Here is a 21,966-nt window from a genome sequence, read left to right as displayed (position 1 = left end):
TGTTAATCTGCTTTGCACAGCAGTAGCTTTAAAAAGGTACATACCACCTTGTTTAATTCCAAATTATTACTGCTTTTTTTATTAGTATCATTAAAATTTGCTTCTCAAAACGGCCAAATGGCTGGGTGTTATTTTTATAACCTCCCTTTGGACCAATGCAACCAAATGGCAAGAAATGGATAATGCTGTATTTACTAGCACTAGATATACTAGTAGAATAATGTAATCATTTCCTTGTGTTCTGAAAGAACTTTGACCTATATGAACAAAAAGCACACACAAAAGAAATACATTGTCAGCCAAGTCTTCCATTTTCACTGTGAACAATAAAGCAAGCATTATGCCTGGCTATTAGTGGGTCTTCTATGGCAAGTAATATACATCTCTGATATCCAGTATAAAATGCCATATAACAGGGAGGATATGCCCAAAATTCTGATACTTTTAAAGTTATTCTGAAAACCTTTAGTTGGTTTGAAAAGGTGTATTACTGGAATACTACAGGAAGAGAAAACATGAAGCTATGCAAAATATAAACTTAGTATATGGTAGTATAATTTTCATGGCATTAAAACTGAATGAGCTTCTCGATCAATAATGGAGCTGTTCAATAATCAAACACACACAAACTAAATTTCACTACCTATTACGGGAAGTGGCTTTTTTATGTGAAGTGGTAAGTTCCTCTCTCACATATCATTTCTCCTTTTTCCTTTCCACCTTTGTTCGGAATCAACAATTAAATGATTTTCATTATTGTTTATCACCACAAGTGAGTTCTAAAACTGTCACAAGGAAATTATCCCTGTGTAAGATTTCCATGCAGACAAAAGACAAACTGCAGCTTATAACACCAAGTATACAGAATAGGGAAGAGAAAAGAAGAAAAACAGTCAGGGTTCATAAACAACTTAAGAACATTTAAGAATTACTCCTTTCTTTTTACACACCTTCTCTGTGCAGCCCTTTGTTTCCACTGTAAACCATACTGGAATCGGGCGGAAAAAGTAGTGGCCTTCTGGCAGCAAAATGGGCTACACTGTCAGTATCTCAGGAATCCAGATGTCTGCAGTGGCTAACACAAAAATGTTCAGCTTTGGCTACATATTCAGCCTCTCTGTGCAAGACATTTTTTCCACAAAGAAGGCAGAGTAAGAGTGCACATAGCAACAGAACTCGCAGCTGATTGGACGGAAGGCGTGCTTCAACCCTTCACTGCTCACAAGGTCTACTACAGTTTCCTGTCTGTTTGGCAGTAGTATCATGTTTTCTTTTCTCCTCTTATGAACCCAGCTGTGTTTGGGCAATTTGAGAGCAAAGAAAAGCAGAACAACAAGAAGCAGGACACACTAAATGTGGCACTGAGTGTTGCTATTATTACAGTTCAAATATAAAAAGATAAATGGCATTTTTAGCTCAACATACCCAAAATGTGTACATATGACAAACACAAGACCATTTGTTTTGAATAGTAGTTTTGCTCACAGTATGTTAATAGTTAAAAAGGGGGGGGGGACAACACATACACTGTTGAGAGATGTCAATTGATACTACTATTTCTATTTCTACTCTATTGGAAATTATTTCTACATGTATGTAAAGTTAATAAAGTTTGTTAAAGGCTCTTCACATTCTAAACAGCCAGGATTTTTCCAGAGTCAAAGACTGAGGAACAGAAACATCCCCTCTCAGTGTACAGAAATTTAAAATTTTAAAATCACACAATTTCTTTTACCATGTAATCTGTAAAATTTAGAAAGTTTTCACACAACAGTTGCAGCTTTTAAAGCAGGCATCCCCAACCTGTGGCCCTCCAGATGTTTTGGCCTACAACTCCCATGATCCCTAGCTAACAGGACCAGTGGTTGGGGATGATGTGAATTGTAGTCCAAAACATCTGGAGGGCCAAAGGTTGGGGATGCCTGTTTTAAAGTCACAGGGCCAGATAGCCAGGATGAAGAACAAGCCTCTAAAATCTGGTTGTGGTTGAAAAATCACCTGGAAGGCCTAGGGCTGGAGTAAAGAACCTGTGGCCCTCCAGATGTTGTTGGATTTCTAACTCCTATCATCTCTGATTATTGGTCAAGCTGACTGGAGCCGGGGTTCAAAATTAGCAGGGAGCCAGGCACATTTTGCACCTAAGGATTCTCCATTTGCGAGCACCTCAAAAAGTCTGGGTGTCATTTTTTGCACCTGACACTCAAGGATTACTGAAATGATTGTGCTTTGAAGTCTCAAAGTATATTTTGTTGGAAAATGTTTAGAAGTTTAACAATAAAGAGTAGAGTATTTGAGAAACTCAAGTATGGTACCAATATTTTTATTATAAACACCAAATTAAACGTGTATTAACAATTTTTGCAAAAAATGTGATATTAACAATGTGTCACTTATGTGAATTGTATATTAATTCATGCTTATCAAAAAAATAAAAAGTGTTGCCAACTCTCACACACCCTGTGACAACTAGACATTCTGTTTGGTGCCCACAACCCAGGTCCCAGAAGCCATTTGGCTCCTAGCTTTTCTACCCCAGTTTCTAACACTGGCTGGAGCAGATGAAGAAGAAGAAGAGGAGGAGTTTGGATTTGATATCCCGCTTTATCACTACCCAAAGGAGTCTCAAAGCGGCTAACATTCTCCTTTCCCTTCCTCCCCCGCAACAAACACTCTGTGAGGTGAGTGATGCTGAGAGACTTCAAGAAGTGTGACTGGCCCAAGGTCACCCAGCAGCTGCATATGGAGGAGCAGAGACGCGAACCCGGTTCCCCAGATTACGAATCTGTCGCTCTTAACCACTACACCACACTGGCTCTCATGACAGCTTTCCTTGTGGTACAAGGAAAGAAGGGCCTTTGTGAATCTTTTATGTCCAGGGCATCAGCAGAGCAGATAACAACGGGGGTGGGAGAATAATGCTGAATCACCTTCAAAAACCTCTATCTTGTTAGGATTCGGTTTCAATTTATTGGGCCCCATCCAGCCAACGACTGCACCTAGGTACTGATTTAGCACCTGCACATCCTCACCTAACTCAGTTTGTAGAGAGAAAAAGAGACCTGGGTGTTGTGAGCATACTGATGGCAGTTCACTTCGAACAGCTTCACATGGGTGTTAACACAGCAATGGGGACAGAAGCAACTTTGCAGAACCCCACAACCCAAGAGCCATAAAGTTGAAGAAGTGTCACTCAGTGCTACTCTCCAATAACAACCCCTCATGTAGAACTGCTGCAACACAGTGCCTCCAACTCTCATCCCAATGCATCGCCCCAGGAGGATATCATAGTCAATGCTATTGAACATGGCTGAGATCAAGGATAATCAATAGGGTCACACTTTCTCTCTTCCAGTCAAGGTCACTCATCAGAATGACCAAGGCTGTTTCTGTCCCAACTCTGACCAGAAGCCAAACTGTAACAGATCTAAAAAAAAAAAAATTGCTTCTTCCAAGATTATCTGGAGTTGTACTGCCACAGCATCTCAAATACTTTCTCAAGTAGCAACCAAGCAATAGTTGTTGCAACAGTGCGGCTGGTACACCAGCAACATCCTCACTTTGTCTCTTTGACCCAAAACCAGGTATAGCCCCTCAAACCAGGGCCCATGAAAGGCTTCATGATCACCGTACTCAGGTTGTCGAAGCTGGGTCAGATCAATGATCCAAGTCACTTAGAAAGTTTATGAACAACACCAGTCCTAGGACAGAAACCTGCAGCACCCCACATTACTTTCTGACAAGGTAGTGAGGAACATTTGGTGGCCACTTTTTAAGTTTGGTCAGTCAACTAGTAACATTGTCTAGCCCACACTTTACTAGCTTCTCCAGAAGAATATCATGGAGGACTTTGTCAAAATCTTTACTGAAATCAAGATATGTTACATCTACAACATGCCCCTGATCCACCAATATTACAACTCTAGAAAATAAAATAAATAAATAAATAAATAAATAATAGTCTGGCCTAAATTGTTGAGAAAACCATGCTGGTTCTGAATAATCAAAGCATCCCTTTCCAAGTGTTCGCAGAACAACTGTTTAATTATCTGTTCTAGGACCTTTCTTTGTATCAGTATCCGGCTGACTGGTCGGTAAAGTAAAGGTAAAGGGATCCCTGACCATTAGGTCCAGTCGTGACCGACTCTGGGGTTGCGGCGCTCATCTCACTTTATTGGCCAAGGGAGCTGGCGTATAGCTTCCGGGTCATGTGGCCAGCATGACTAAGCCACTTCTGGCGAACCAGAACAGCACATGGAAACGCCGTTTACCTTCCTGCTGGAGCGGTACCTATTTATCTACTTGCACTTTGACGTGCTTTTGAACTGCTAGGTTGGCAGGAGCAGGGAATGAGCAACGGGAGCTCACCCCGTCATGGGGATTCAAACCGCCGACCTTCTGATCGGCAAGTCCTAGGCTCTGTGGTTTAACCCACAGTGCCACCCGCGTCCCGACTGGTTGGTAGGTCAATATAAAATAATGGCGAATGATCTCTCATTCTAAAAAAAGCCAGAAATATGTTTTAGCAATAATTTTAAAAAATAGATTAAAGAAATAAAATTATAAGTTGGTACCTTAACAGACTGCAGTAGACTTTTGATGATGAGCTGCAAATCACCCCTGTATCATACCTGCTGATGTGAATATCACACTGCAGGATATACTACAATACAGTCAAACCTCATGTTGCATCCGCTTCAGGTTACGTCTTTTCAAGTTGCGTCCTGTGGCAACCCGGAAGTATCTGAATGGTTTTGCCGGGTTTTGCCACTCGCACATGTGCAGAAGCTCTCAATCGTGCTTTGTGCATGCGCAGAAGTGCTAAATTGCACCGCATGCGCAGGCATGGCGCTTCTGGATGCAAACGCTTCAAGTTGCAGACATGCCTCCGGGATGGATTACGTCCCCAACTCAAGGTTCCACTGTACTGTACTCCCAATAGCATGGAAAGTATATTGCAATTCCACTTATAGCTTACAGCACTAGAACCCACGTATCTGGAAGCATCCTGCTTGAAAAAGGACAAACTAAAACTGGTTAAACAGCCTCTTCCTTTAACATGTGAATCAATCTGTGTCAGAGCTAGGGACTAGGTGTTGCTGGACTACAGATCCCAACATCAACCATGTTTACTGGGGCCATTGGGGGTTAGGAGTCAAACAAAAGCTGGAGAGCCACATGCTCCCCAGATCTGGTCTACACAGTGGTCTGAAGAATATTTCAATTCCTAGGCATAAATTTGAAAGCATCTGGGTAACAGAAAATGAGTCACACACATTACACTGTCATGTGAATTATGAGTTTCTTGCCCATTATTGTTTGAAGTATCCAATTCATTACTATTCTAAACTAATTATTTCACCTTATTATTAATTTGTTTTTATAGTTAGCCTTCTTGTTTAATTTTTAATTTGTTTGTTGCTTCCCAAAATCAAGGAAGTCTCAAAGTAAGAACACTAAGGGAAGTCATGGTTTTTTTTTTTTTCATACTATTCACTCTGAAAGTGACAGATCAATATCAAGTCCCATTGCTCCCAGAGGCACTTGTTGTATTTTCATTCAAAGTCCAGTGTGGCACCATAAAAAACTGATTTTCAGAACCGAAATATTAGAGTGGTTTCTGACTAAATCATGCTCAGAATCAATCAAAATGTTTATTCGGCTTTACGCCCATCATGAAACACAACACAACAAAACAAATCAAATAAAACAGCGGACTCATACAAGCCACAAGTAGTATAGCACAGTTTACAACTCACAAGGACAAATATCAGCCATTCATAAGAAAAGTTTAAGATTAGGATTAAAATTAAAAAAAAATTGCACTACACTAAAATCAGTATCTGATGTCGTTATAGAAAATTCTTATAACTATCAATAATCAGCTAACATTCCATTCCGTCTCTTGTACGAGAGGACGGCTGTTAGGAATTTAGCAACCTGTAGGGTAATATAAGGATCCACATCTTGAAGAACCCAGGCAAGCTGTAGGTCTACTGGTTTGTCAGCCATTGGCTGGATTATGGAGTTTAGTATGCTAGCACGGGCTGAACTGTACAAAGGGCAGATAAACATAACAGGATATAGAGATTCAGATGTTTTCATTTCACAAGCACACGTTGAAGGGACTTGGCCCTTAGTGAATCTATGTCTCAGCACATTTGTTGGAAAGACATTAAACCTAGCTCTAATGAAGGCATATCGGTGAGACGCGGCCATAAGCGATGTTAAGTAGGACGGAGTGCGGTAGATAGGGGTTATGCCGAAATTTAACGACGAACAGGCTCCACCACCAGCTACAAAATTTTGGGTCAATCATGCTCAGAGCTGACCCACTGAAAGTGGACAACTTAAGTCCATTGGTTTTTCAATGGGTCTACTCTTGAGTATGGCTTATACCACTCATGCCTTTTTCTACCAACAAAGATGGTTCCATCCAAGGACTACAACCATGAATCCAGAATTGTGACAGGACTACTGCCATAGATCCAGCCAGGCCTCATATAAAGCCATAAAAATTAATCAACTACAAGGATGCACTGCTGAGTAGAAAGAGATAGGTCACAAACTTAACAGCTTAAAACATTAACTGAATAAATTACAGTTGCTATTTCCATTTTTACTTTCAGTACAAGATGAAAGCACATAATTACTACTTTATTATAGTTTGTACTTCACTGTTTAAGATGTTGTCTCCAGTAAATGCTCAATTATATTTTAATCCACATCCTCCATTTTCCACCCAAGATTCTTCTTCATCATCAAGTTTTCACTTAATCTTTGATTACTAATAAAAGGTCAGTAGTACTAACAACTATGCAATTTTGTTTGGCAGCAACAGAGCAGGTGAAAATTAATTAGGAACCGAAACACCAGAAAGTCCTTCATCTACACAAAAAAATCAGAGCAACTTGCAATTCTTTTGTGTCTGTACACTATATACTACAATGGCACATCTGTTTTTCCCATAATTAAGGCTAGATTCCCCACATCATTATCCAAACCACCAGACAATAAGATTGCCATCTGAGCCATCTTTTTCTAGGATTTCCTAATCCTCACATTTCTTATAAAGTAATCCAACAAACATCACAGATCTCTCCCTTATATTTACTTTTCAGGAGTACAAGCCAATAGCAAGAAAAACTGCCAGAACAGCTTCCCTGCTAGAACAGGATGCAGCATCACTACCACTTCATTGCTTCATCCCTGCATTTACCTGCGGCTTCTATAACTAGAAGCACAATTTAGGCAATCTTCAGAACAGCTGCCGCCACCCTCCTAAACAGGAAGTAACATCACCTGGAGCACATATGCCTCTTGTTTATTATTCATCATCCTAAACTGAATTTTGCACCTCTTATCTGCAAAGATGAACACAATCCTATGCATGTTTACTTGGGAGGTAGTCCTGCAATCTTCAAAACAAGCTTACTCCCTGCTAAATCTAGATAGAACTATCAAATATGGCTGTTGGCTATTTACAAAACTCTCAATCTACAATTACAGAGTTTCGGGTTGTATGTGATAAAAGTTAGAGATGATACATCAGTGGGCTGGAGTTGGAAAGTTTCAGTTGTCATAAGATGCTAGCATGGCTCAGTTGGTGGAGCACGAGACTCTTAATCTCAGGGTTGTGGGTTTGAGCCCCATGTTGCATTGCAGGGGGTTGGACTAGATGGCCCTGGGGGTCCCTTCCAACTCTACAATTCCATGATAAGCAGTTTTACTTACAAATTAATGGGACGTATTTCCAAGGAAGAAGCTTTAAGGCTTCCCTGACACATGACAAGAAAAAGCAAGTCCCCACATTTCCACAGTAGGTAAACCATCTATTTCCAGCAACATCTGAAGATGGGTGATAACACTGCCCAGGACTTGTTATAGATATGCATATCCACTTTTCCCCTTCAAATTACTAGATATAGTAAGTAAATTGGAACTAGGTTTTTTGTGGAAAATATTGTTTTTAAGGTGTTTCTTTACAGTTTTTCAGGTGGACCTCACCATGCAGCTTAACAAAAATTACAACAATAAGCATCAATTTTTTTAAAAAAAATATTCTACTTCTCACTCCTCTCAGGGCAAAAGAGTCATTCAGACACCCCTCTGGTGACAGTTGAAGGAGGGAGGGGGCCCTATGGGAGATGAATGGTGACAAATCCCCAAGTTTCTTTCTTCTCCCCTCAGGGCAAAATGAATTAGTCTACAGTCTTATACCCTCATATCTGGAAGTCTCCATGAACTCAATCAGATTTCTGAGTAGAAATGTATATATATGACTGTGATGCTGTCAGTGGTTAAACTCTGACTGATTTAAAAGCAAAACAGAAATGGTGGCAGTTCCCCAAGCCTGGAGACCAAGATCTACTAAACTCAATGATGCTTATAGGATTCAATGGAACACTATTTACTGCATACCTTAAGCTTATATAGTACAAGCAGTTGGGGGGCAGAGCGCTCTCTCTGACCCCTCCCCCTATCTTATAAATATAAGATACCTCATACATTTTGAATATGTTAACTGATGCCCTTTATTTCAGAGTCAAGTTTTTAAACCTACATCAACCCATCTTTTCTGCTACCAAATCAATGAAAATGCTTCTCAGTGTCACTGACAGAGAATTAGTAATAAGTGCCCCCTTTCATCTGAATACAGGAAGTTATCTGATTCACTAGCACATTATTTAAAAGAGTTTCATTCTATTTTTACTTCTAAATGCATGTTTTTCTACCCAAAATTCTAGATCAAACAATCACTTTGAACTTAAGTTCAGCTATTATTACTACTACTACTACTACTAATGAAAGACTAAACTGTTACTGATTAACCAAGAATATCATCTGCAGAAACAGAAACAAAACAGTTCTCCTTTATAGCCAAGTGCAGCACAATTTTCCTCCTATCTGTCCAGTATTAAACAGACTGTACTGCAGCTTAGTTAAATGCTCTGCTCATCCTGTGTCCTTCACTATTAATTTGCAACTAATGGAAGCAGGTGATTTCATGCTTCCCTGTGGTGCAGCTGCTGTTGAGTGGGGGGGGGATCACATGTAAACATTTGCATGATTATGCCTTCACAACTGCATTGGTAGGATGAATTTAGGCCATAGTTTAACCCTTTGTAGATGGTTCACAAAGAGTAACAATTTGTGGACAGTTAAAACTATGTGCATTGGAATTATAGTTCTTATTTGCTTTCAAAACTGCAACTGGCACTTAAAGTTCCAACTTCACCTTGCTGCTGCGAAAAGTAAGGCAATTTAAAGCACATTTTGCTACTGTTACGTGGCCTGATGTGTCTCAGAGACATTATAATTTCAATATATCCAAAGGTCTTTTCTGCAAGAAGCCTTAATTCACCTTTATTTCAACTGCATTACACTGGCTGACTACTCTACAGCTATCTCACCATAAATCGCCACTGTCTCATATCAGATCTATTGTGCCAAAGCTTTCGTAGTGTGAAAGGAGTTACAAATACTGAACTTCTGCTTTATCTCAGTATATTTAGTAATTCCTGCTTTCCCTTTGAGTATTTAGGCTGCAAACCTAAGAGCACTTATTGGGAGTAAGTACCATTGAATACAGTCAGTTTTACTTCAGAGTAAACATGTTTAGAATCATATTGCACACGACACAACTGAAGTCAAATAAGGATTCTGCAAGTAGTTGTCAATACACAATGCTCCTTTGTTTGACCGTATCCCACCAGTTTCTTTTCTTTCAAGATCAAGCAGTTTTAAAACAGCCATGACACATGTACTTCTGTACATTCACTTATTTAATATATTGATCAGAAAATAACATACTTTTTGTAACAAAAAAAGGATACTCAATAAGCAAGCATCTCAAAAAACAAAGCACTTCCCAGGTAAGTGCCTATAGGATCACAGCCTTGATACTTTTACACATCCTCAACCACTTTAATATATAATCTTACATGCCTGAAATGATTCATATAGTAACTGAATGTGTATTTAAAGTTATGGAAGTACAATACAGTATAGCAAAGATATTACTCCCGAGTGCTCATTGCTCCAATGTGAGATATGAAATTTAACCTGCAATCCTGCAGATGCTTGAGACATCGGTAGTACTTACTTCTGAGTATACATGCATAGGATTGCACTGTTCACTAAAAATAATGTTCAGGCTAGTTACAACAGTGAAATACATTATTGCAAACAATATCTAATGATGAATACACAGTTAACATTAGAAGTCAGGACTTGCTTAACTCTAGTGGCGTAAACCATTTTTACAACAGCTACACAAGTTCTGAATCAGTAGAACGATGCTATCTGACCCACTGAATTTAACTACTAGCCACAAACACAATTAAAGGAACTAGAGCAGATTCTACTAGAAGTGGTTAGGAGAATATAAATAGAATGAAAGTTTTAGCTGCTTTGCATGAGTTTCGATGCTGTCCTAACCTGTGTTTATATCATCCATTTATACAGAGATTGAGTTGCTAACAAAATTCCTGATAGCAATCTCTGACAGATTTTTTTTTTTTCATCTTGCAATTGTATGATAATAGCCTAAGCCTAAGCACAACACTGTTCTGACATTTAAAATGATCCTCCCAGGGCAAAGGGTGTTTTTCACAATGAGTTTCTGTCTTCCAGTTCTTGATTGATGAAGTAAACCCAGCTCTTTATTGACAAAGTCAATCCAATAAATTTTCACAACCTCCTTAAAAAAATAACACTACAGACACTAACAATAATTATCAATTTCAGGCATTAATCCTTCCAAAACCCTCACTCTTCCCCCCCCCCAAAAAAAATGGAACCAGTACCCACCTCATCACAATATTATCACCACCCATTTTAAAAAAAACCATTTATCCAGGATAAAAATGTTAAGCATAGGATTTTTTATTGAATCGTTTACCTCGGTCAGGCTTCATTTTCAGTCCAAATCTTTCTTCTTCTTCTTCTTCTTCTTCTTCTTCTTCTTCTTCTTCAAGGAAAAGGGGGGTGGAAGGGCTTATCCGGGCTATTTTCTCTCCCTCTTCTTTGTAGTCTCACTAATGCTGTCTGCAGCTAATTTCTCTCTCTCTTTTTGCTATTGTTACAGGAATAATACAATAAAAATCCCCCCCCCTATCCTTAACAGCTCACAAAAATCTGTAGCAGCTAGGCCTCCTCTTGGCATTTATTGTGGTGGCAGCAGAAGTCTGCTGGGAGGGGGGGGAGAGCTAGACCCGGCCAATGCCTGCCTTCTTCCCTCCCTCCTTCTCTCTCTCTCTGGATCTTGCCAGTGTGTCCTTCTTTAACACGGCGTCTGAACAGGTCTATTTATAACCTGCCTGGGCCAAAGCTCAGACAACAAAAAGTTAAAAACTCCCCCCCCCCCCCGACGCGTATGCAACACACTGGCCCGAATCAAAAGGCTCTGAATCACAGAGCCCCAGGGCAGGGTCAAGCCAGGCTGGAGTCCATTGCGTTTTACCTGTTCTACGGAGCCAGGCAGGAAGGAGGAGGAGGAGGAGGGAGAGGGAGAGAGGGCAGAACTCCCGACCTCCTTCCCCCAAATTCCCTGCTAAATAAAAACAGTCTGACAACAGCCGCCGACGCTCATTGTCATAAAAGGAGGGAGGGCTTTAAAAAAAAGAGGAGGAGGAGGAGGAGGAGGAGGAGACGGCGGGGAAGCCGCGCAGCGCAAGGGTCCACTTTGTTCCTTAAGTCCTCGGATACGCGCAACAGCAAAAAAAGCCTCGCGCTGTTCGTGGTAAATTAAACAGCACCTGGGTTGAGCTCCGCGCAAGGGAAAAAAACAAAACAGCCACCAGCTTCCTCCTCCCTTTTTCCTTGGCTCGGCTCGACCCTCACCTTACACAACCCGGCCGAGAGGGGAAGAGAGGGGGAGGGAGGAGAGAAGAGGAGGGATGGAAGGCGACTTCTTCTTCTTCTTCTTCACCGCCCCATCGCTCAAGTCCCGGGTCAACGGCAACCGCCAGCCCCTTTCGGCGCTCCGGGCCCTCCGAGACACCCGCCTCTCGCGGCGCGAACCCCCGCGGAGACCCCGAGGCGCCCGAAGGTGCCTGACGCGCGCGGCGGCCGCCAATAAAAGGCCCCCGGCTGCCTCCCACTCGGCCCCTCACCTGCCCCGCATGAGCCTGCCTCGCAGTCCCGCCCTCGCGCGCGCACCTCAGCGGGTCAAGGCAGGCTGTCGCAGCAGCAGCAGCAGCAGCAGCAGCAGCCGCATCGCTCCCGCTCTCTCTCTCTCTCTCTCTCTCTCTCTCTCTCTCTCTCCTCCCCACAACCCGCAGAGGGAGGCGAGCGGACACCCGCCGCTGCTGCTGCTGCTGGGCCTCCTCAAGCCCTCACGCAAACAACGCGGCGGCCCGCCTCAGTCCAGTCTCGACGCGCAGGCTCTCCCTCCCCGCCAGCCGGGCTGTTGTTGCTCTTGCGGCGGCTGCCGAGGGTTTTCCATGACTCCGCCGTGCCCTCCTCCGCTGACTAACTCTCCTCCTCCTCCTCCTCCTCCTGACACTTCTCTGCCTCCCAGCCAAGCGGGCCGCCGCCGCCGCCGCCGCCGCCACACGCTCCCCAGTCACGGGCTGAGGCGGCGTCGTGCGAAGCGCGCAAGGGAGGAAGAGTTGGGCAGACAGACCCGCACGCGGGGAAGCTTAACGCGCGAGGAAGAAGCGGGGTGCGGGGAGAGTCGCGAGGGTCTCTGCCCCGCCTCCCATGCCCCGCGCGGCTCTAGGACCCTCCGGGAAGCCGGCCTTAGCCGCCCCTCTCCTCGCCTTCCCAGGCGGGCATCCCTCCCTCCCTCCGTCCGCCCGCTCCCCTCCTTCCTCGCCGTCGCTATCTGGTTTATTTTGCCTTGTCAAAAAAAAAAGCCACACACAAAAAAACACGGCCGACGTCACGTGGCCCGCCCGTGGCCAATCCATTTGCAAGCTGCTCTTGCCTTCCACTTGTTTCTAAGCCTGGCGAGGAACTGCGTTGTTATGGCAACCGAAGCCCAAGTAAAAGTTGGGCCTGTTGAGTAGTGAGAGACCAAAACAAGGCCCTGTATGTTTTTCTTATTTATACAAACGCACGCACGCACGGCCGTATTCCCAGGATCATAGGAGAGAAAAAACTAAATGCCGATGACGGCTTTTCCTTTCCTACTTTTGTGGGTTTTCGCCTGAAGCTGAACAGAAGTTGGGAAAGTTGTAATGCAAACAGTGTTTGCCGGTGCAAAGTTCCTCAGCCTGAGCTCTTAACTTGTTCTTTAACTTCCTTACTCCTACGTGCAAAAATCATCCAGACTTCCCATGCCCTCTTCAGTGTCAGGCTTCATTGGGAAATCTTGACGTGAAAGAAAGTCCTCATTTTACATGCAATCATCTCTTCTCATTCTAGTTCTAAAACCCAAACCTTGGGGGTGCAATTGCATTCTTTTGCTGTACTGCTTATACAGAAGTAAACCTACTGTGCAAATTCTAGAACGTTGTCACTTGCATAATAGTAAACAATGTCCTCAAATTTCAGCTGCTTAGCATTCAGTTTTCTTTCTGTTTATAAAAAGGGTACTGAAAAGGCATGGAGCAAATAAAAGCCAGAAAGTCCATTGATTGTTTTCCATAGAGGTGTCATTGAGTTCCAGCCCGAAAATAACAAAAACTGATGCAAATGTAGGTGATCAGTTTTCTTTTTTGAAAAGCGAAAAAGGACCTGGGCCAAAAAAAACACCCAAAGAAATCATTGTCACTGTGGTGATTTCCCCACCAGTTAGTATTAACATATTGGGTTTTTTTTTTTAATCTCCTGTGGTATTTTTCAAACAAAAACTGATAGCAGTCTGAATTGCCTTTCTGCTTTGGGACATTTTACATCTCCAAGATGCACTGGAATTTAACCTGGAGTAGAAAAATGTCTCAGTTTTTAAAATAATGTTTTGTAGGTTAGATTGGGGTTAATTGCATTTGACATCCTCTGAATAATAGTTTTGTGTTGGTCTCTAAGGTACTACTGGACTTTTTTTATATATTTCTGATTCTATGCATGTTTACGCAGAGGTAAGTCTCACTGACAATTCAATCTTATGCAGCATTTAGCACACATAAACCTATTAAAATAAATTAATTCAAGTTCACCCAACTCTGCATAGGATCTAAAGGAATTAACTGTGCATATATAAATCAAAAACACCTTTCTACATGGCAACATGATTTCCCCATTGATGCTATCGAATCAACAGTACTGCTCAACATCATACAGCAAAAAATTAAAAATCTTGTGTGCCTATAGTTCCAGAAGTGTAGCACTATTAACTAGACGAAATATAAATAATATATACATAAACTGCAATCCTAACCACTGTTACCTAGGAGTAAGACTCATTTTTTTCAATAGGTCTTTCTTATGAGTAGACATTGTTAGGATTGCCCTGATAAATACCGGTATCTGATTCAAAAATCCAAATTCGGATATTAGGCATCACATGTATTTTTTGTGGAGGTGGTTGGGTGGGAGGAAACATACTTGGAGTGTAGTAGCTGCAGTTGTACACTTGGAAACAATTGTATTTCAAAGGGAGATAAGGAGAAGGGTTGGGCTTTATCTCCTGTGGGACCTTTCTTCAAAATGTGGTAAACAATGTACCTGACTATCTAAGCCCCCTTCCCCCCATTAACTCCAATCCAATCTAAAACTACCCAGCTGCATCACTGCCCTCAGGGAATGCACAAATTGCTCTCTCCCTCTCCAAAACTGCCAGCTGCCCTTTGGTGTGCATATGAGAATCTGCCCCCTTCCCTCAGCTTACTTTCTCCAAAGTTTAATAGGTATCTCACTGGAAAAAGAAAAAAAAAGAGCTTTCCAAGTATAAGGAGACAGACTACTAACCACCAGCTCCCATTAATGAAACATCCACTGAGGATCATCCTGGGCTATTTACACACCTAACAAAGAGGGACTGAAGCAGCCCTATTCATCAGTGTACAGTATTGTGTTTCACTTCACCTATTTGCTCCTCATATGCTGTAGCAATTTTGAAATACTGTTACAGGGTTGGAGGGTTACTTTTGATGATGGCTATGAGGCCCCTCCAACCCTGTGGTTTGTTATCTTTAAGATGGGAGTTTGCAATAGAAAGGACCTCTGATTTAATCAAACCAGGCTCTTTGTTAAGTTAATGATGCTCTTCCAGCAGGGCGTAGGCCTCCATCCCTCACCTGACTGGGTGCCAGTCATCTTAGGGGTAGTAGAACAATAGGCCAAGAACTACCCATAGTCTGGGCTGGACCTGGGAAAACACAGAAGTTTGACTTGCTCGCCTTGCTAAATACAAAGCTATGACTTGGGGGACCCCACTAGAAACGTAACAGGGAAGGGGCGTCTCTTAGAGTGTTGATCTTTTGAGTCCTACCATCTTATGCTCAAGTTGTATATGTAAAGGTAAAGGTACCCCCGCCCGTACGGGCCAGTCGTGTCCGACTATAGGGTTGTGCGCCCATCTCACTTAAGAGGCCGGGGGCCAGCGCTGTCCGGAGACACTTCTGGGTCACGTGGCCAGCGTGACGAAGCTGCTCTGGCGAGCCAGCACCAGCACAGCACACGGAAGCGCCGTTTACCTTCCCGCTATAAAGCGGTACCTATTTATCTACTTGCACTTAGGGGTGCTTTCGAACTGCTAGGTGGGCAGGAGCTGGGACCGAAAGAGCTCACCCCGCCGCGGGGATTCGAACCGCCAACCATACGATCGGCAAGTCCTAGGCACTGATTTTTTACCCACAGCGCCACCCGCGTCCCCAAGTTGTATATAAGTTCAAGTAAAACCTTATGTTTTCGAGGTTACCAGCATGAGTCTGACCAAGCTGCGGGGGGCAGTGGAGGACAGGAGTGCCTGGCGTTCTCTGGTCCATGGGGTCACGAAGAGTCGGACACGACTAAACGACTAAACAACAACAACAACAAAACCTTATGTTCTAAAGAAACAGCAGTCTCCAGTGAACTTCAGTCCAAGGAAACCAAACCCTGGGTTAGCCCTGGAGTCTCTCGCCGCCCAGAGATTGAGCTGCATGTTACAACACCTTTCTAAACAATATATCACTATGTAGAAAGAGTTCACAGTACAACCCTTCAGCATCAAAGCACATTGCCAAACACACAAAACTACTATATTTCTCCAGCCTTTCATGCAGTGTTCAGTTACAGTGACTGGAGGTTTTTATATACCTCCTAAATAATTAGAGGTGTGTGACATCATATATGAGCATAACCTTTCTTCATCCCAAAACTCTTTACAGGATGTAGGATGATGGTAAAAGCAGTAATCAGCAAGTGCAAAAAAAAAAAGGAATCTCACTGAGCAACAAGGATTACAGATGTATGAATGTGACTATACTCTCTATGAGTCAGCCACCCTCAGAGGGCTTAATATAAAGAGTGACATCCTTTAGGATAGGGCTGATTAATATTTTTCAGGCTGAGGAATGCATTCCCTTTTGGTTAACCTTCTGGGGACCACATGCCAGTGGTGGGCAAGGCCAGAAGGCAAAAGTGGGCAGGGCAATGAAGTTTCTACACATGTTCACACAGCTCTCTATCCACGCAAACAAGAGTCATCATTAGAATGCAAGGACACATTCCGGCCAGGCAAAAACATTTGGGGTACAAAACAAGGACAATGAAGTCCACCTGCATACAGGACCTTGTTGTATCAGTCATGCAAGACTGCAGTGGGCATCACTTGCAAACGCAGCTCAATAAAGGCATTAAGGAAGCTTGGGGGAATTTGGTCAGATAACTAGCTTTTAAATGCTTTGCTCTCAGGAGTGAATATCAAGGGGGGAAATGGGTGCTTCTGATCCCTTTTGGATTCCATTCAGAAGAGTCAATCCCTTAGTTGACACTTATTCAAGGTCAAAGCAGAGTTCGCTTCTGGAAAATAATAATAGCTGCTTTCCAGAGTTGGCTATCTTCCAATTCCATATAATACAGAGCAGGAAAATGCTCAATAGGCATAGTGGCAATTTTAAAAATATACGGTACTTTAACTGAGTGCAGTCTGCTCTTGCCTTAATTGTTGGCCACACGGATTCTGTAAGAAGAGCTGCTGAGATTCTTGGTGGTAGAGTATAGCTTCCAGGTAGAAATATTCAGCTCAGTTGGTAGGGCATGGGTCTGAGCCCCACATGGGACAAAAAGATTCATGCATTGCAGCGGGTTGGACTAGATGAGTCCCATCATGCCTTCTAGCTCTACAATTCTATGACCCTTCCAATGAGGCTTTCATTAAAGAGTATAGCCAGGTATCTAAATGAGTTTGTTCTATAGCCAGTCACCATCTATACCTAGGACTATGTGTGCCCAAAATCACAATCTTGGTATTAAATTTATAGGTAGGTTTTCCTGTTTACAGTAAGTAGGGGCACCGGCTTGCCCCCCCCCCGTGGGTGCCCAATGTCAGTGCACAATGGGCCACACCATAATGATGTTGCAATGTGACGTGATGCCATCACGTCACATCCTCATGACAGTGCGGTGCACATGCTCCAGTGCCACAGCAGCGACTGGACTGGGGGGGCCCTGCTGAGTTTCCTTCAGTTGATATGAGCGTCTAAAAAAACTTTCCTTATCAGCTAAATGCTACGTCAAGTCAAAACAGCTGCTCTCCCAGTGCCTGTCCTCCAATTAAAATATATGGCTTTCAAGCCCACATAAAAGTAAAGCAGATAAAGCAGATATGCTCCTTGCCAGCATGTTGCAATTAAGATTAATAGCTGACCCAACTGACTTTAAACTTATTCAAAATAAAAACAAATTTAAACAGACTGTGGAGATCAAGAACAAGCAGCCTTACTCGTGGCCCCTGTGAATCTACTAGCACCTTCAGCAGGAGGATATACGTAGATTAGATAAGCAGCATGGAGAAAGGGTTCAACCAATTACATGGCAGCTCTGGTAAATTTCAGATTCCCATGCACCTGCTTTAAAAGGTGCTTGTTTTTTAAGTCAGGAAATGTGAATACAGATCTCCTTTGTGTAATTTGGTCCTGTTTCTCTGAATCATGTCAAGTGGCCAGAATGTGCTCTGTGTTCTCCCCCCCAGACACACACACACACACACACACACACACACACACAAAACTACTGAAATCATTCAAAGGTTCATGATGTTTTGTCAACTTTGATTCATAAGTTACATTGGCCATAACCTAAAATCAAGACTAACATTAAATCGTCATCATCTTTGTAAAAAGAATGCCTGAATCTTTGCTTTTCAGAACTCATTTTCTTCTGGCCACTTATATGTAATTTGTTGAGTGCTCCATTTCAGATTCACTGCACTTGGGCACATTCAAGGAAATGACGTACAATGTTGTAGGTCTAGATTCTTGTGATTCCAAAGGATAATTGCTCCTTCTTAAGTGATGTGGCACTTGGAGTCAGAGTTAGTATATGTCTGCTGGCATGGATAGACAAACTTTGAAAAGGTACAGATAGGTAGCCGTGTTGGTCTGCCATAGTCAAAACAAAATAAAAAAATTCCTTCCAGTAGCACCTTAAAGACCAACTAAGTTAGTTCTTGGTATGAAAGCTCATACCAAGAAAGCTCATACCAAGAACTAACTTAGTTGGTCTTTAAGGTGCTACTGGAAGGAATTTTTTTATTTTGTTTTGAAAAGGTACTTTGAGATGATTTGCCCAAACTTCACCCCCAGCCTCCTCACAGTAGTCTGACTTCCTGGTCAGTGAATCCATTGCAGTTGCTGTTTCATTCCTCTTCTGCTTCTCCTCTGCTCCCACTTCTAGAACATTCATTCATTCATTCATTCATTCATTCATTCATTCATTCATTCTTTAATTACATTTATAGCTCACTTTTCCTCCAAGGAGCTCAAGGCGGTATACATGGTTCTTTCCTCCCTGTTTTTATCCTCTCAACAACCCTGTAAGGTAGGTCAGGCTGAGAGACAGTGTCTGTGACCCAAGGTCACCCAGTGAGCTCCACAGTTGAGTGGGGATCTGAACCCAGGTCTCCCAGGTCCTAGTTCCAACACTCTAAACATTACACCACACTGGCTGTGCACAAGTAAAAGGTAAAAAAAAGGGGGGGGGTAAAGGACCCCTGAGCAGTTCAGTCCAGTCAAAGGCGACTATGGAGTTGCGGCGCTCATCTTGCTTTCAAGCCGAGGGAGCCGGCATTTGAAAGCTGTGCACAAGTAATGTGCAGTATACAAAGCACACACAGAAATAATGTGATCAGACCACAGGTGTTCTTGAAAAAGTACATCTGGTGGTTGGACAAGAAGTAACCATGTGCTTTAAGATTTTGATTGTACCTGAAGAAAAAGAACTTTGATCTATTCCATCCAGGTACAAGGTACAGCATCACACTGCAACGGCCCCAACTCAGCGGGCACAAACCTTGCAATCAAAATAAACACTGGCCTCTCTTTTTTTGTAGCAAGGCAAGGCAGAGAACTGGTAGGGTTTCTGGCCAGTGGGCAAACATTGCATAAGGGAAGCGGGCCTGGAGTAGAAACACCTAAAGGTGAATTTTTCACAACCCTGTCCTACTAACCAAAGTGAATGTGAATCATCTTCTTTAACAATTGAATTTGATGTCTGCAGTGTTTTTCTGCTACCTAGTAACTCCAACTAGTCACTGTCTCGTGGGTTGCCTCTCTAGAACAGAGATAATCATAGAGTTGGAAGGGACCACAGGGTTTACGGTATCTAGTCTAGTCCAATTGCCTGCAAAGCAGGAATCCTTTGCCCAACGTGGGACTCAAACCCACAACCCTGAGATTAAGAGTCTCCTGCTCTACTACTTGAGCCATGCTCCTTAAAAACACTCCTTTCATTCTTCTTTTTGAAAAACCTAGGAAGCACCAGTTTAAGTATTAGACTGTTAGAATGTCTACAACAGGACTGGCTCCAGGGCTGAAGGCTCCCCAGCAGTGGCAGCAATTACACCGGGATCTGTAGGATGTGGCAGCATTTAAACTTCCCAAATTGCCCTGGATCAGGCATAGGCAACCTCAGCCCTCCAGAAGTTTTGGGACTACAATTCCCATCACCCCTGACCACTGGTCCTGTTAGCTAGGGATCATGGGAGTTGTAGTCCCAAAACATCTGGAGGGCCGTCGAGGTTGCCTATACCTGCCCTGGATCAACTCTCTATATCTGAGGTATTAAAAGGTAAAGGTAAAGGTACCCCTGCCCGTACGGGCCAGTCTTGACAGACTCTGGGGTTGTGCGCCCATCTCACTTAAGAGGCCAGGGGCCAGCGCTGTCCGGAGACACTTCCGGGTCACGTGGCCAGCGTGACATCGCTGTTCTGGCGAGCCAGAGCCGCACACGGAAACGCCGTTTACCTTCCCGCTGGTAAGCGGTCCCTATTTATCTACTTGCACCCGGAGGTGCTTTCGAACTGCTAGGTTGGCAGGCGCTGGGACCGAGCAGCGGGAGCGCACCCCGCTGCAGGGATTCGAACCGTCGACCTTTCGATCGGCAAGTCCTAGGCGCTGAGGCTTTAACCCACAGCGCCACCTGCGTCCCTTATCTGAGGTATTACAGGTAATCAAATGGATGTCTCAGAGATCCAGGCACTCACATCGACAGACCCTCCAGGTGTCCCTATTTTCCAGGGACAGTCCCTTATTTACAGAAGCTGTTCCAGTTTCTGTTTTGAATGGATGCCGGGGGCAGATACAGGCTTTAATCTACAATCTTATCATTATGACATCCCATAGTACAGTACACATGCACTGCTGTGCTAGATCTGGCCAAGGTCAATATAGTCTACCAGCCTGGTTCCGGCAATGTCTAACTAGATGCTTCAAGAAGCTGAATACGAAAGTGGATTGCTTTCTCTTGCTGTTTGTCCCAGGCAGCAATTGGTATTCAGAGAGGTGCTACCTCTGGACGTGGATGTTTAATTTAACTTTCCAATAGACACATCCTCCATAAATTTGTTTCAAATCCCACTTTGAAAACAGGGAAGGGAGAAAACTATTCAGATCAGAGTGATGGTATTATATATTGCCGCCAAACACAGCAAAGGCAATCAGAATGCAAAAATAAAAGTCAGTTGCTATCACCCCACAAGAATCACAAATCAATATATTTTAAGGGCAGCAGTACTGTGTTTTAGAGAGGGCAGTCCTCTGAAGGGCTGTCTGGCCCAATTAGTGGGAGAGCCAGTGTGGTGTAGTGGTTAGAGTGCCGGCATAGGACCTAGGACACCTGGGTTCAAATCCCCATTCAGCCACGAAGCTTACTGGCTGACCTTGGACCAGTCACCAATGCTCAACCCAAACAACTTCACAAGGTTGTTGTGAGGATGAAACGGAGAGGCAGAGAACCATGTATGTCACCTTGAGCTCCTTGGAGGAAAGATGGGATACAAATGCAATTTAAAAATTGGTTAAAAATTAAGTAGTGCAAGAAGGGAGAACAGAGACATTGAAGTTGCGCATTTGGGCAGCATACTGAGTAAGCACATTGGTGGCCTGACCACAGTTTCCCCCACTATGGCAAGATGTATTTTATTTCTATTAAAATGATACTGGTTATTTATAAATCTTGCCTTACAAAATAGCATTTGTAAACTGGTATTCCATTTTTTCCGCTTTTTTTTGGGGGGGTGATGCATAAGAGGCCACCTTAAATATATTTAAAGCCAGAATGTTCTTTTGTTGGCTTGTTTTTTGCTTGAGCATCTATATACCATACCACATGTGGAAATTGTGACCAGCTGAGAGTTGTTAAATTGCTTTGCTGTTTTCGCTTGTGCTTATGCTATTATGGAAGACTTTGCCATAAGAAATAAAATTGTATTCATATTGTATACCTGGCCTGTCTGCTCTGTAAGTGAGGCAGCTTATAAACCTGAAATAAGAAAAAATCCTCTAAAATGAATGTTTACCATGTGTATAGCTTTGAGTTGTGTTCCCCAGCACACATTATTATAATTGCTGTTGATTTATTAATTGCCTTGAGGTGACT

General features: G+C 43.0%; 1 protein-coding gene across 1 annotated transcript in view; it reads right to left on the bottom strand.

Moving 5' to 3' along the window:
• The window catches only part of ATOSA (atos homolog A), a 47,715-nt gene extending 36,164 nt beyond the window's left edge, over positions 1-11,551 (bottom strand). Inside the window, exon 1 of the mRNA XM_079953201.1 lies at positions 10,901-11,551. Within this exon, the coding sequence (XP_079809327.1) occupies positions 10,901-10,916 (16 nt within the window). The 5' untranslated portion in view covers positions 10,917-11,551. The remainder of the gene's footprint in view (positions 1-10,900) is intronic.
• Positions 11,552-21,966: the final 10,415 nt, after the last annotated feature.

Source organism: Podarcis cretensis, assembly GCF_951804945.1.
Source record: "Podarcis cretensis genome assembly, chromosome: 14".
NCBI classification, from domain to species: Eukaryota; Metazoa; Chordata; class Lepidosauria; order Squamata; family Lacertidae; genus Podarcis; species Podarcis cretensis.
This window is presented reverse-complemented; position numbering and strand designations above follow the sequence as displayed.